This window comes from Heptranchias perlo, chromosome 28, assembly GCF_035084215.1.
Source record: "Heptranchias perlo isolate sHepPer1 chromosome 28, sHepPer1.hap1, whole genome shotgun sequence".
Lineage (NCBI taxonomy): Eukaryota > Metazoa > Chordata > Chondrichthyes > Hexanchiformes > Hexanchidae > Heptranchias > Heptranchias perlo.
This window is the reverse complement of record NC_090352.1, coordinates 33,026,036-33,040,917: the sequence shown is the minus strand read 5'-3', so window position 1 is coordinate 33,040,917 and position 14,882 is coordinate 33,026,036. Positions and strand designations below refer to the sequence as shown.

The window sequence follows — 14,882 nt, the reverse complement described above, 5'->3', positions numbered from 1 at the left end:
TCTTCCACCGAGACTTGACTGAATCTGAATGAAAATTTCCAACAGCTGAGAGTTATGTTCAATTCTCAACTAGTAGAGAAGTATGCAGCAAAAATCACTGCCATAATTAGAAATCAGTTACACAATTTCATAGCAGGACTGTCACACTGGTACAAGTTTCTTTAAAAAAAATTACTGGGCATCATAGCAGGAGCATCAATCAATATTCTTGTAAAGCACGAATTCCAGTTAAATAATTCTAAAGGCTGCAAAAAAATGTTCCACCAAGCTGCCAAAAGGAAAACTAATTCCCCGAACTCCGCCCCCCGCCATCGGTCTTTCTTCCCCTCGAGTGTTCATCCACATCTGTGAAGCAAACAATCCACAAGCAGGCCGCTACAACTTCACAAACGGCTGCTCAATGAAAAACAGTAGATGGGGATGGCTCACTCTCCAACTTATCCCTCTTTTTACGTGAAGTGCAAGGCCTCTGCTCAGAGCTTCTCCACCGCAATACAACTTAAAACAGGAAACATTGTGGGGATTGCAGTCGATGCTGCGTTAATGCTCTGCAAAAATGTATTTTTATTGTATTCCACTCAGTATGCTCTTTTTAGAGAGTGACCGTTTCCCCCAGAAACTGAAGTCTTTGTCCTGCAGGTGTAAAATTTCAATGAAACAATTTGCAAGCTTGTGATCACTGCACAAAATCAACGAATATGGAAATGGAATCTATCTGAAATAGGAATCTGTTATTTCTTCCTGGACATAGAATATGCAAAAATGGCTCATAAATCCAGGTAATGTGGAAGAAGGAAATTTGTGGTGGGCTCCCCGATAGCTCACCAAGTTTATCTGATCTGTACTGACCAAGTCTGCCCTGGGCTTGATCCCCAGTCAAATCAATTTCAGTGTGGTGGTAGTAAGGGCACTGCAATTCCCTTCAATTGGAAAGTCAGCCAGGATGCTTACTCCTGATCATTATCCAGTGATCCCCGCTGGAAGTGTGCCCTTATGGATGCCAAATGAGAACAGGATCCGTACTTAGCTGCGATGTCTTCTATGCATTCTGATACCCACCATCAAGGCTCAGAAATTAATAATTGCAACTTGCTTGAGGTACCAGAGACAGGGCAACTAACACCCAAGGAACTGCAGCCTATGGCAAGGTGTCAACATCTTTAAGATAACAGAAAACTACCTTGTTCATTTTACTTTCTTCAACTACTTCCTTGGAGATGTCCTGCAGAATGTCAGGAGAGAGGATGAGGAGGATGATCTGCAAAGGCCATACTGCTGCTTTCCGTTTGGCACTTTCGGCAAAGCCATCCACAAGGTCGAACAGCTTCTCCGAACAATCTTTTTGTGTGGTTTTGGTGGGGCGGGGCAGAGGAGGAACAGAAGAGAGAAAAATGAGCGCAAAAGGTAAAAATACATCAAAATGATATTGACTGTGCTGGCAGCAAATCTAAAAATCAGCCAAATAGTTTTAGATTTTTAAGTAAATGAGAAAATCAATTGTGTGCATTATCTCAGCAGTAACTTTTCATTTACAGAAAAAGAAAAAGAAATTGTTCAATTGAAGCATGTAGAAACTTCTTGTAGAGTATTACAATTTCTTTGATTAAAAAAAAGACATTTCACAACTGCGCCACAACCCATAGATCCACAGCACCTGTTTAAGTCGTCAGTGGTAAAAGCAATCAATGTCCTCAAATCCACAGGGACTGCAGAGGAAAATTAATATTTGGGCAGAATTGTTTTGAGTGCATGGGTTATGTGAGGACAGCATGCAAGAACAGGTTCAGTGCCTTGAATGCACTTCTGTCTGCGGCAGGAATCAATGACAAAAACTATAACATTTTATTGGACCGTACACATGCAGTTTTCTTCTAAAATGTAGAACGAATGCAATACCCTCTTGGATATCAAGCAAATAGGAATTAATGAGTGCAATTTTTTTCCAGCCGCTCTTAGCAAGAGTGAGACTATAAACCTACGGTTTTCATTAACTGTTTATCAGCAATCTCCAGCTGTCTGTGGACAAACGCACTGCGATACCACATATCGATATCAAAGCAGCAGCCAAACAAGCACTAACCTATCAGCTTTTAGCTTTGCCCTCCATCAGTCAATGCACCCAAACGTAATCCATTGTGTGAAGCACAGCTGTTTCAACATCGTACGGCACTATATAATTTTTTTTTAAATTGATGTGTTCTCAGGATGTGGGAGATGCTGGCGAAACCACATTTACTGCCCTGCCCAAAGGTAATGGTGGTGGGCCTTCTTCAGCTGCTGCTTTCCTTGTGTTGATGAATGCAAGTATTGAGCTTTTTCGGTTCAGTTATTTTTATTTCAGTATTTGCTTACCATATAATCACAAAGAAAGTACATGAATAGTTCTCCAAGCACTTCCTACGCCTTTCAGTTTTTAAAAAAAATATAGCTGCCCAAAGTTGAAATCTGCCCAAGCTAACCTGTCAGTACAACTTTGCATTTATAGTAAGGGCTCTGGTTCACAAAGAATCCAGTGGGGTCCGAAATACAATTAAACACAACCACGACAACATCCAAGAAAAATATAAATGTTTCAGCAAACACTGTATAAATATCCTGACCTCTTCCCACCAACAGTAACATGTACTGTCAATCCCATTCCAGCAATGATGGCAGGGTCATTTTTAGCATTACTTACCTGCTAGGTCAGGCTGGGGTCTCTGATACAGAATGGTGAACTCGTCTGGATAATTTTCCACCCAGTTCCAAAATGCCTATAGGTTAAACAATTGATCACATTTTGTAAGTACTTCAACTTTGAAAAGGAACGATTGAATTTGAAATCATATACATGGCATATTGCACCTAAATCAGCATCAGACAGCTGGGTGCATTTCACAATTCTGAAATATTCACTTCATAGTTCACTTGTGCCGTAAAGATTGCTCTAACAAATTAAATGCATTAACGTGCAATGTTTTACCAATATTTAAAAACAAAAACTCTTGACTTTTGAAAAATATGAAAACTTTTCATCCCATATAGACCAAAATCACTGCTCCCCACTGATGGAGCTCAGGATTATGCATTCTCATTGGTTGCAGATCACTAGTGATATCACTGGAACATATGTGTATAAACTCGTCTTCATGCAGATTTTTAAAACCATACAATCCTCAGGTTGTAGCCCATGGCCCAGTACAAATCAATGCTTTGCTCACTGGCAAACGCAACTTTTTTTTTAAAAAAAATTTTCCCCCCATGCTGAGCCACAAGCTTCAAAAGTACCATTCAATGGCAGTGTCATAGGCTTGTATCCCATCCACAGTGTAGAGTATCAGAATCACAAAGCATTACAAAAATTCTCATCGAAAAATTCTGATTTCACTGCATCCTCCCTCCAAACTAACTCAGTAAATGGAGTTTGTGGGGGTGGGGGGTGGGGGGTGGGGGGGGGTTTGCTCTGTTTCACTGCTGACCCATTCACCAACTCCCCCACCCACCCCCGCAATGCCCCGGGAGGATGATGCACATAAGGTCTCCTCTTCACCCCGGATTTTGTTCAGTTGATGGATTCACGCAAACAGTTTTTACTTTTCTTTGATATACAAGTGCAATGTGCGCATAACATACTTATTGAAATAAAAGTGGTTAGTGCAGCAGTTAGTGTGCTCAATATGTACCTTTGTGGTCACAGCTTTAAGAACCAGCCCCAGCTGACATTTAAACCCAACGGATGCATCGGCAGAGAGTTTCAACAGCTCTCAACCAAATGGTAGAGCATTTCATGAACACAGCATAGGGGGAGGAGAGAATGTTATATATAAAAGATGCAAGGATAGACAAAAATAAAACTGAAGGTTTATTTTACCATTATGTACTCTACCTGTTAAATGTGTATAAGTTAGGTAAGCATAGATGTCAGGAGGTTTCCCTTTTTACAGAGGGTTATCAGCCTTTGAAACAAGTTGTCAGCTCATGCTCTAAGTACAGATTCGTTACAAGCTTTCAAAAGGGAGGTGGATAAGTTCTGCTTAATTTTACACAATGCCAGTTCTGAAACGCAGTGGAATTGCATGGAATGCTTATAAAATCAAAATGCTCATTTAACTGAAATAGCCTAGATTTAGTAACCTTCTCAAAGTCGAGAATTTCACATAATGCAAGTGGTGAGCTAGAATTTTCTTTCACCATCATAAGTATTACTGGATCTCAAATCTGGTCTTCCAGGTTTAAGATGACCAAGACATTTATGGATCTAAACTTAGAGATGTTAAAAAAACATTTTTTATCATAGGCTCTCCACACAATTCATTGAAACACAACAATAATTCCATGCATTTAGCAGTGAACAGTTGTGTATTCAATCTTGAAATGCTTCAATTGTTGTACACAGGTGAACCATCACTCAAATTCTCTCCCTGCATCCATCAGACGTCCACCAGATGACTAATGGCAAAATGCAAAGTCACGCTTACCTTTTCAAGACTGCTTATAACTGCCAACTGAGCTGCCTTTTTCAGTGCTTTAAATTTAAAGACCGTCTCTGTAGCAAATAAAAGGGTTTCATTAGTTTTTTTCCTTGGACCATTTGGAACTAATGCTTGAAGAAATGAAATAGTAAGTATTTGGGAAAGACAATCCACAGGACTCCCTTCAGGGAGGGTATACACCAGTTCCATTTAGGTGAAAGGAGTAATTGTGTGTTCACATTCAGAGTTTTCAGTTATTAAATTGAACACTTCATTTACTTTGAATTTTGTCCTCCTTCCTCCATCATTTTCTGTACCATCTTCCAACCCCAGAGGGATCAGGTAGACAACCTGCTTCCAGTTCTCAGTCATGACCTTTCAAGGGCCTCAAAGGAGTTCAAGAGAGGCATCTCAATTGACTCATCTTCCCCCTCTCCCTACCGGAAAAAAAATGCATCCTCCTTAGTCCCTCAACTGACAGCAGAGCGAGATCAAGAATTCAGAGAAAGCTTGGATGAACCTCACAACTTTGGCCCAATACACTGCTGTACCACCAAGCCACTGTAACACAACCTCTTGATTTAATGAGAGGCACTGAAGCGTAAAACATTGGCATCAAGTGACATATAAAGGAGCAGGGCTGAGATACCACACATGCACTCAGACCCAAGACTGCCAACAGCTCGAGTTAATGGCAAGTTCATCATGCCATTTCCCTCCGTGTTACTCAATGCTCATCTATTCTCACCTAACAAGAGCCACCCACCCCAAAGAGCCTGTTTACTCCCTTATCCTTAACAGTACCCTGTTCACATTCCCCCAATCAAGCAATTGTTCTGTATACATGATAAGTAGGAAGGCATTTGATAAAGTACCACATAATGGACTTGTTAGCAAAATTGAAGGGTTAAAGGGACAGCAGCAGCATGGATACAAAATTGGCTAAGGGACAGAAAGCAGAGCCTAATGGTGAACAGTTGTTTTTCAGACTGGAGGGAATTATACAGTGGTGTTCCCCAGAGGTCAGTATTTGGATCACTGTTCTTTTTGATATATATTAATGACCTGGACTTGGGTATACAGGGTATAATTTCAAAGACTGCAGATGACACGAAACTCGGAAATGTAGTAAACAATGTGGAGGACAGTAACAGACTTCAGGAGGACAGACAGAATGGTGAAGTGGGCAGATACATGGCAGACGAAATTTAACGCAGAGAAGTGTGAAGTGATATGTTTTGGTAGGAAGAATGAGGAGAGGCAATATAAATTAAATGGTACAATTTTAAAGGGGGTGCAGGAACAGAGAGACCTGGGGGTGCATATACACAAATCTTTGAAGGCAGCAGGACAAGTTGAGAAGGATGTTAAAAAAGCATATGGGATCCTGGGCTTTATTAATAGAGACATGGAGTACAAAAGCAAGGAAGTTATGCTAAACCTTTATAAAATACTTGTTAGGCCTCAGCTGGAGTATTGTTCAATTTTGGGCACCACATTTTAGGAAAGATGTCACGGCCTTAGAAAGAGTGCAGAAGAGATTTACTAGAATGGTACCAGAGATGAGGGACTTGAGCTATGTGGAGAAACTGGAGAAGCTGGGGTTGTTGTCCTCAGAACAGAGAAGGTTATGGGGAGATTTGATAGAGGTGTTCAAAATCATGAACAGTTTTGATGGAGTAAATAAAGAGAAACTGTTTCCAGCAGCAGAAGGGTTGGTAGCCAGAAGACACAGATTTAAGGTGATCAGCAAAAGAACCAGAGGCGAGATGAGGAAACAATTTTTTTTATGTAGCCAGTTGTAATGCACGACTTGAAAGGATGGTGGAAGCAGATTCAATAGTAACTTTCAAAAGAGAATTGGATAAAAATTAGAAGGGGAAAATTTACAGGACTATGGGGAAAGAGCAGGGGAAATGGGGCTGATTGAATAGCTCTTTCAAAGAGCCAGCATAGGCATGATGGGTCGAATAGCCTCTTCCTGTGCTGATTTTTTTTTTAAACTAATTCAGTTTGTGATTTTTGAGCTGATATCAGAACACATCAGTCACTCATTTTTTAAACAAAATTACAAAGCGTGAAATCACTTCATATATTGATATTCAAATGTGTATATCCCAAATTTGTGTATGAACAAGAACAATATTGTATATTTGCTATTCTTTTTCAAACAAACCTATGGGCCACTTACTTGCAGCCAATGTTGATAAAAGACAGACAAAATTCCCAAGAGATTTACTAGAGCTTTCATCAGCCTTAACACTCCCACTAATCTCCCTGCTCGGGCCTTCAAACTTCTCCCGACACATGAAAAGGTGACGGGGATTGAATTTTTGCACGGGTTTTCCCCAATTGCCTGCTATAATGTTGGTGGAAGAGCCAAGCAAACCCTAGGGAGAAAGCATAAAGGCAGACCATCAGGAGAACCCCTGTGGAAATTGAGCCCCACAATTTCTTAGAGCAATTGCAAACTTTTGAAGAGCTTTATCGTTTTTGTTGCCACTTTTTAAAGTTGCCTTTGTGAGTTTGTTACAGTGCTAATGAAGCATTTGCTACTTTCCTCACTTAGAAGAAGTGTTCAATATTACCACAAAAGGGTATTTGCTGCCCTGCTGTACCAAGTCTTACAACTTAGTTACTCCTGCTTTTCTTACGCATATCGACCTGAAGCATAACATCCACCCAATGATTTAATATCACCACCTCCCCCCCCTCAACCACCCCTGCAAAAAAAAACAGAACTCCTGCTCATTTCCAGGGCAAAGGGAGCAAATTGTTATATTAACACCTGCGAAGCATCAAGCTCTCACATCAGGCTCAGCACTGTTGCACAAACAACAGATATCTCTCCACACTACACTGAAATAGACCCATCCACAAACACTGCACCAACATGACTTTTTCCATTTCCCATGCTGCATATTACAGCCAAGATCAGTCGGACTGCCAAATTACTTCAATTGTGATGTTGCAGAGAAGCATCAAACTTCCATAGATTCAGACTGCATGAACTTATTTCACTATTGTCACCCAAGAGGACATGAGTGCTCTCCTCCTTAGCTGCTTGCTCAGAATGAGACAAGTGGTGTGAAATCTCAGTGTTCAGATTTCTATCCCACATCCAATCCACTACCACAAATCATCTTTCACCTGTAGAGCAGTGCCCACTTATGCTCTTCTCTCATTCTCCATTGAGAAGCTGGGGTTGTTGTCCTTAGTTATGATATAGTTGCAATTACGGAGGCATAGCTGCAGGGTGACCAAGGATAGGAACTGAACATCCAGGAGTATTCAATATTTAGGAAGGACAGGCAAAAAGGGAAAGGAGGTGGGGTAGTGTTGTTAATAAAGGAGGAAATCAATGCAATAGTGAGGAAGGATATTGGCTTGGAAAATCATGAAGTGGAATCTGTATGAGTGCAGCTAAGAAACACCAAGGGGCAGAAAACGGTGGGGGTTGTTTATAAGCCCCCAAACAGTAGTGGAGATATAGGGGGGAGGGCATTAAACAAGAAATTAGAGATGGATGCAAGAACTGTACAACTATAATCATGGGTGACTTTAATCTACATATAAATTGGTCAAACCCAAATTAGCAATAATACTGTGGGGGAGGAATTCCTCGAATGTGTATGTGATTGTTTTCTAGACCAATACGTTGAGGAACCAACTGGAGAACAGGCGATCCTAGACTGGGTATTGTGCAATGAGAAAGGATTAATTAACAATCTTGTTCTGCGAGGTCCCTTAGGGAAGAGCGACCATAACATGATAGAATTCCTCATTAAGATGGAGAGTGAAGTAGTTGCATCCAAACCTAGGATCCTGAATCTAAATAAAGGAAATTACGAAAGTATGAGGTGCGAGTTGGCTATGATAGATTGGGGAACTTTACTAAAAGGGATGACGGTGGATAGGCAATGGCTAATATTTAAAGAACGTGTGCAGGAATTATAACAATTATTCATTCCTGTCTGGAGCAAAAATAAAACAGGAAAGATGGCTCAACCGTGGCTTACAAAAGAAATTAGGGATAGCATTAGATCCAAAGAGGAGTCATATAAAATTGCCAGAAAAAGCAGCAAGCCTGAGGATTGGGAGCAGTTCAGAATTCAGCAAAGGAGGACAAAGAGATTGATTAAGAGGGGAAAAATGGAGTGAGAGTAAACTAGCAGGGAACATAAAAACTGACTGTAAAAGCTTCTATGAATATGTCAAGGGAAAAAGATTAGTGAAGACCCTGTAGGTCCCTTACAGTCAGAAATGGGGGAAATTATAATGGGGGAACAAAGAAATGGCAGAACAATTAAACACATACTTTGCTTCTGTCTTCACAAAGGAGGACACAAACAACCTCCCAGAAATGTTAGGGAACCAAGTGTCCAGTGAGAGGGAGGAACTGAAGGAAACCAGTATTCGTAAAAAAAGTGCTAGGGAAATTAATGGGGCAAAAGGCTGACAAATACCCAGGGCCTGATAATCTACATCCCAGATTATTAAAGGAAGTGGCCCTGGAAATAGTGGACGCATTGGTGATCATCTTCCAAAATTCTAGACTCTGGAACAGCTCCCACAGATTGGAGGGTGGCAAACATAACCCCACTATTTAAAAAAGGAGGGAGAGAAAAAACAGGGAATTACAGACCAGTTAGCCTAACATCAGTAGTGGGGAAAATGCTAGAGTCTATTATAAAAGATGTGATAACAAAACACTTGGAAGGCATTAACGGGATTGGACAGTCAGCATGGGTTTATGAAAGGGAAATCATGCTTAACAAATCTACTGGAGTTTTTTGAGGAGGTAACAAGTAGAATAGATAGGGGAGAACTGGTGTATTTGGATTTTCTGAACGCTTTTGATAAAGGTCCCACACAAGAGGTTAGTGTGCAAAATTAAAGCACATGGGATTGGGGGGAATATACTGGCATGGATTGAGAATTGGTTGACAGACAGGAAACAGAGAGTAGGAATAAACGGGTCTTTTTCCAGCTGGCAGGCAGTGACTAGTGGGGTACCGCAGGGATCAGTGCTTGGGCCCCAGCTATTCACAATATATATCAATTATTTGGATGAGGGAACTAAATGTAACATTTCCAAGTTTGCAGACGACACAAAGCTGGGGTGGAATGTGAGCTGTGAGGAGGATGCAAAGAGGCTCCAATGTGATTTAGACAAGTTGGGTGAGTGGGCAAGAACATGGCAGATGCAGTATAACGTGGATAAATGTGAGGTTATCCACTTTGGTTGTAAAAACAGAAAGGCAGATTATCTGAATGGTGATAGATTGGGAAAAAGGGAGGTGCAACGAGACCTGGGTGTCCTTGTACACCAGTCGCTGAAAGCAAGCATTCAGGTGCAGCAAGCAGTTAGGAAGGCGAATGGTATGTTGGCCTTCGTTGCAAGAGCATTTGAGTACAGGAGCAGCAATGTCTTACTGCTGTTATACAGGGCCTTGGTGAGACCACATCTGGAGTATTGTGTGCAGTTTTGGTCTCCTTATGTCCTTGCCATGGAGGGAGTGCAACCAAGGTTTACCAGACTGATGCCTGCAACGGCAGGACTGACGTATGAGGAGAGATTGGGTTGACGGGGCCTATATTCACTGGAGCTTAGAAGAATGAGGGGTGATCTCATCGAAACATATAAAATTCTAACAGGACTAGACAGATTAGATGCAGGGAGGATGTTCCCGATGGCTGGGGAGTCGAGAACCAGGGGTCACAGTCTCAGGATACGGGTTATGCCATTTAGAACAGAGATGAGAAGAAATTTCTTCACTCAGAGGGTGGTGAACCTGTGGAATTCTCTACCACAGAAGGCAGGAGGCCAAGTCATTAGATGTATTCAAGAAGGAGATAGATATATTTCTTAATGCTAAAGGGATCAAGGGATATGGGGAAAAAGCAGGAGCAGGGTACTGAGTTAGACGATCAGCCATGATCTTTTTGAATGGCGGAGCTGGCCCAAAGGGCCGAATGACCAACTCTTGCTCCTATTTTCTATGTTTCTATGTTTCCATTGCAGAAACCCAAATCTACACCATCATTGTACATTTCTATTTTGAAAAAAACTCTCATCAGTCTCTCCACCTCTATCTTTCACAATCGAGGCACTCCAAGACCAAGTCCCACACACACACCTCAGTCCTCACCAAGGTTCTCTGACTCCCCGTACCCCAGCAAATCAAATTCAGGTTTCTGGTCTTCAAATTGCCATCCACTCTCATTGGGTAATGTTCTCCAACCAGATACCCAGTGTGCACCAAAGTTTCTCAAAGTTCAGATGACTGCTGGACCCTACACCTTCCGTTCTACCATCGAAAGGCAATCTTTCAGCGATTACACCCCCTGCCCCCTGTGGAATCATCTTCTAAATCCACTTCACCTTGCTACCCCTCACCCTCCCTTAAAAAAAAGCCGATCTTGATCATGCCTTTGGTTTCCTACCCCCATACAAATTCATTATTTTAGGTATTGGTATTCAATTTCCTTAAGACAGAGTTGATGGCCTAGATTATCTAACCTCTAAGCTAAAGAGGTCCAAGTTCCAAGTAGACCAGGACAGGAAAACAGGAGTTTGAAAAAATAATTATCTTTAGCACTGCTTCAAATGAAACCAGAGTTTTAATGACTAAAAGCATGCTTGAATGAGTTCTCATGTGCAGAGGCTCTTCAACATTGACTGCAAACCCTGGTGTAAAGCTGGCGACCTCAAAAGACAACAGCATTGGAGACCCACATGTTCATGGGTCCTGGAACCTGCCTGTCTCCACTTACCAGACTTTTTCCCCCCAGGAGCATTGCATCAATAAACAAACAAGAGAGCAGTTCATAAGTCTCCATACTGATTGATACTAAATATCTTGTGCTGGGAGAATGACAAAGTGCCAAAAGACTTCCTCCACCCACAGCCTTTCCATGCGCAGCTGAGTTGTCTGTAGGAGGTGCTAAACTGATTAACAATGCCTGTCCACAGGATGTTGATAAACAAGTTACCTCAGGCTATCTCACCACTCTTAGCTCCAACTCAATACCTACATGGACAGAAACCTCGAGGAGTCATTTTGAAAATTGAAAAACATTGAGGGAGGAGAGAAGAGCAGGAGAGGAAGTTTGGTTTTTGAAAGTACAAATATATTAAACAAAAAAAAGAGTAAAAGGCACCTAAATTCATTTTACCTTGCAGCAATCGCTTGAGTCTTGCACAATCCACATTAATGTGCTGTATCAATTCAATGTCATTAACGTCTGTGCTGTCTTCAGAGCACATAGCCAGCTCTTGTAACCTACAAACAAATGGCAATACAGAATGTCGTCAATGAGCAAATCGGAGGTGTGAACAATTATGAAGCTAATCACCAGCAAACCCAGGTTTGCTCAAACATAGCGGCTAAACATTGACCATGATACACATGCAACTTCTATTGAAGATCATTAGTCGTACAATAATTGACTACTAAGGAGTATGTTTTGAGAAAGGGCACCGGTGATACTGCAATTTTATTCCTAAAAATCCAAAGGGGGCTCATAGATAGTGACAAATACTGCACACTGAACATAGACACTGGAACTGGCTGCAAATACTTATTTTATGTTCACAACTCTACAGATGTTTTTCCATCAAATTTGGAAACCTGCAACAGCAAGGGCTACCTAATAGGGCCCCAGAGCCTATTCTGCTTACTCAAGTCTTTGAAGTGCTTACAATCTCAATCGAAAATAGTGTCTTTACTGGGTTGGGTAAGATTTTGTAATTGTATGCCTCTCTGCAGCACTGGATGTTGAATCATGCCACTGACTGTGCAACAGGATTGACTCAGAATGGTTTCAGCTTTTAAGTTGTACGCATCACCTTGATCCAAGTCAACATACCATCTGCAGCAACATTTTGTGATTCAAAGCTATTCAGTGCATTTCCTGTGATAAGGGGCAATGGCAAAGCAAGATGGTTCACTGCTCCTGAGAATGGAAGAACTGGGCTGAGATACAAGTCCTGGATGACATTTGTACGCTGTCTTCCATCAGATGGTAAAATACCAATCACAGCCAGGACAATACTGGAGGTGCTGTGGGACACCTCAAAACTCCACGACATTTGTAAACATTATCCATTGATATTGGTCCCTATTCCTTTGGATCATATTTCTATCATCTCTCCATTTAATTATTGCAAATTTCTCAGCTGCTTTCTGTTCAGAAATCATTATTGTGACTAAGTTTTACCAAAGGAACAGCGAGTCATCATTTACAAATAATTAACAGGAAAAGGCTGTGTTGCCCATCCTTAAAGCAGTGGTGAACAGAGAATTAAGCAGCATATCAAATAGCCAGTGGAGAGAATAAAGGCTAGTCACCTCTAGGTTTAATTTACCTTCTCAAAAAAAAGCTCAGAATAAACTCACTGGCCCAATAGCTACACAGTAGATGGTGTTTTACCCACAGAGACCTGCAGAACCCCCTCATACAGATGAGGGGGGGGGGGGGCGGAGGGGGGAGTGGGGGGCGGAGGGGGGAGCGAGGGAGGGAGAGCGAGAGGAGGCGGAGGGGGGGAGCGAGGGAGGGAGAGCGAGAGGAGGAGGAGGAGGAGGAGGAGGGAGAGCGAGAGGAGGAGGAGGAGGAGGAGAGGAGGAGGAGGAGGAGGAGAGCGAGGAGGAGGAGGAGGAGAAGAGAGCGAGAGGAGGAGGAGGAGGAGGAAAGAGAGCGAGAGGAGGAGGAGGAGGAGGAAGAGAGCGAGAGAGAGGAGGAGGAGGAGGAGGAGGAAAGAGAGCGAGAGGAGGAGGAGGAGGAAAGAGAGCGAGGAGGAGGAGGAGAGAAAGAGAGCGAGAGAGAGGAGGAGGAGGAAGAGAGCGAGAGGAGGAGGAGGAGGAAGAGAGCGAGAGGAGGAGGAGGAGGAAAAGAGAGCGAGAGGAGGAGGAGGAGGAAGAGAGGAGAGAGGAGGAAGAGAGCGAGAGGAGGAGGAGGAGGAGGAAAGAGAGCGAGAGGAGGAGAGGAGGAGGAAAGAGAGCGAGAGGAGGAGGAGGAGGAGGAAAGAGAGCGAGAGGAGGAGGAGGAGGAGAAAGAGAGCGAGAGGAGGAGGAGGAGGAGGAAAGAGAGCGAGAGGAGGAGGAGGAGGAGGAAAGAGAGCGAGAGGAGGAGGAGGAGGAGGAAAGAGAGCGAGAGGAGGAGGAGGAGGAGGAAAGAGAGCGAGAGGAGGAGGAGGAGGAGGAAAGAGAGCGAGAGAGAGGAGGAGGAGGAAAGAGAGCGAGGAGGAGGAGGAGGAGGAAAGAGAGCGAGAGGAGGAGGAGGAGGGAAGAGAGGAGAGGAGGAGGAGGAGGAAGAGAGGAGAGGAGGAGGAGGAAGAGAGCGAGAGGAGGAGGAGAGGAGGAAAGAGAGCGAGAGGAGGAGGAGGAGGAGGAAAGAGAGCGAGAGGAGGAAGGAGGAGGAGGAAAGAGAGCGAGGAGGAGGAGGAGGAGGAAAGAGAGCGAGAGGAGGAGGAGGAGGAGGAAAGAGAGCGAGAGGAGGAGAGGAGGAGGAAAGAGAGCGAGGAGGAGGAGGAGGAGGAAAGAGAGCGAGAGGAGGAGGAGGAGGAAAGAGCGAGAGGAGGAGGAGGAGAAGAGAGCGAGAGGAGGAGGAGGAGGAAAGAGAGCGAGAGGAGGAGGAGGAGGAAAGAGAGCGAGAGGAGGAGGAGGAGGAGGAAAGAGAGCGAGGAGGAGGAGGAGGAGGAAAGAGAGCGAGAGGAGGAGGAGGAGGAGGAAAGAGAGCGAGAGGAGGAGGAGGAGGAGGAAAGAGAGCGAGGAGGAGGAGGAGGAGGAGGAAAGAGAGCGAGAGGAGGAGGAGGAGGAGGAGGAAAGAGAGCGAGAGAGGAGGAGGAGGAGGAGGAAGAGAGCGAGAGGAGGAGGAGGAGGAAAGAGAGCGAGAGGAGGAGGAGGAGGAAAGAGAGCGAGAGGAGGAGGAGGAGGAAAGAGAGCGAGAGGAGGAGGAGGAGGAAAGAGAGCGAGAGAGGAGGAGGAGGAGGAGGAGGAAGAGAGCGAGAGGAGGAGGAGGAGGAGGAAAGAGAGCGAGAGGAGGAGGAGGAGGAAAGAGAGCGAGGAGGAGGAGGAGAAAGAGAGCGGGAGGAGGAGGAGGAAAGAGAGCGGGAGGAGGAGGAGGAAAGAGAGCGGGAGGAGGAGGAGGAGAGAGAGCGAGCCGAGCGGGAGGAGGAGGAGGAGAGAGAGCGAGCCGAGCGGGAGGAGGAGGAGGAGGAGGAGAGAGCGAGCCGAGCGGGAGGAGGAGGAGGAGAGAGAGCGAGCCGAGCGGGAGGAGGAGGAGGAGAGAGAGCGAGCCGAGCGGGAGGAGGAGGAGGAGAGAGAGCGAGCCGAGCGGGAGGAGGAGGAGGAGAGAGAGCGAGCCGAGCGGGAGGAGGAGGAGGAGAGAGAGCGAGCCGAGCGAGGAGGAGGAGGAGGAGAGAGAGCA

At 44.1% G+C, this 14,882-nt stretch overlaps 1 protein-coding gene across 5 annotated transcripts in view; it reads right to left on the bottom strand.

The window, feature by feature from the left end:
- nf1a (neurofibromin 1a) overlaps positions 1-14,882 on the bottom strand; it is a 276,274-nt gene that overhangs the window by 197,632 nt on the left and 63,760 nt on the right. For 4 of the 5 annotated variants that reach the window (XM_068008404.1, XM_068008406.1, XM_068008405.1 and 1 more), the window contains exons 1-4: positions 11,631-11,731; positions 4,458-4,525; positions 2,678-2,753; positions 1,181-1,338 (exon numbers count right to left, since the gene is read on the bottom strand). In XM_068008404.1, the coding sequence (XP_067864505.1) occupies positions 1,181-1,338; positions 2,678-2,753; positions 4,458-4,525; positions 11,631-11,721 (393 nt within the window). In that variant the 5' untranslated portion in view covers positions 11,722-11,731. Of the gene's footprint in view, positions 1-1,180; positions 1,339-2,677; positions 2,754-4,457; positions 4,526-11,630; positions 11,732-14,882 lie in introns of those variants that run through there. The other variant, XM_068008408.1, reaches the window with a different exon arrangement.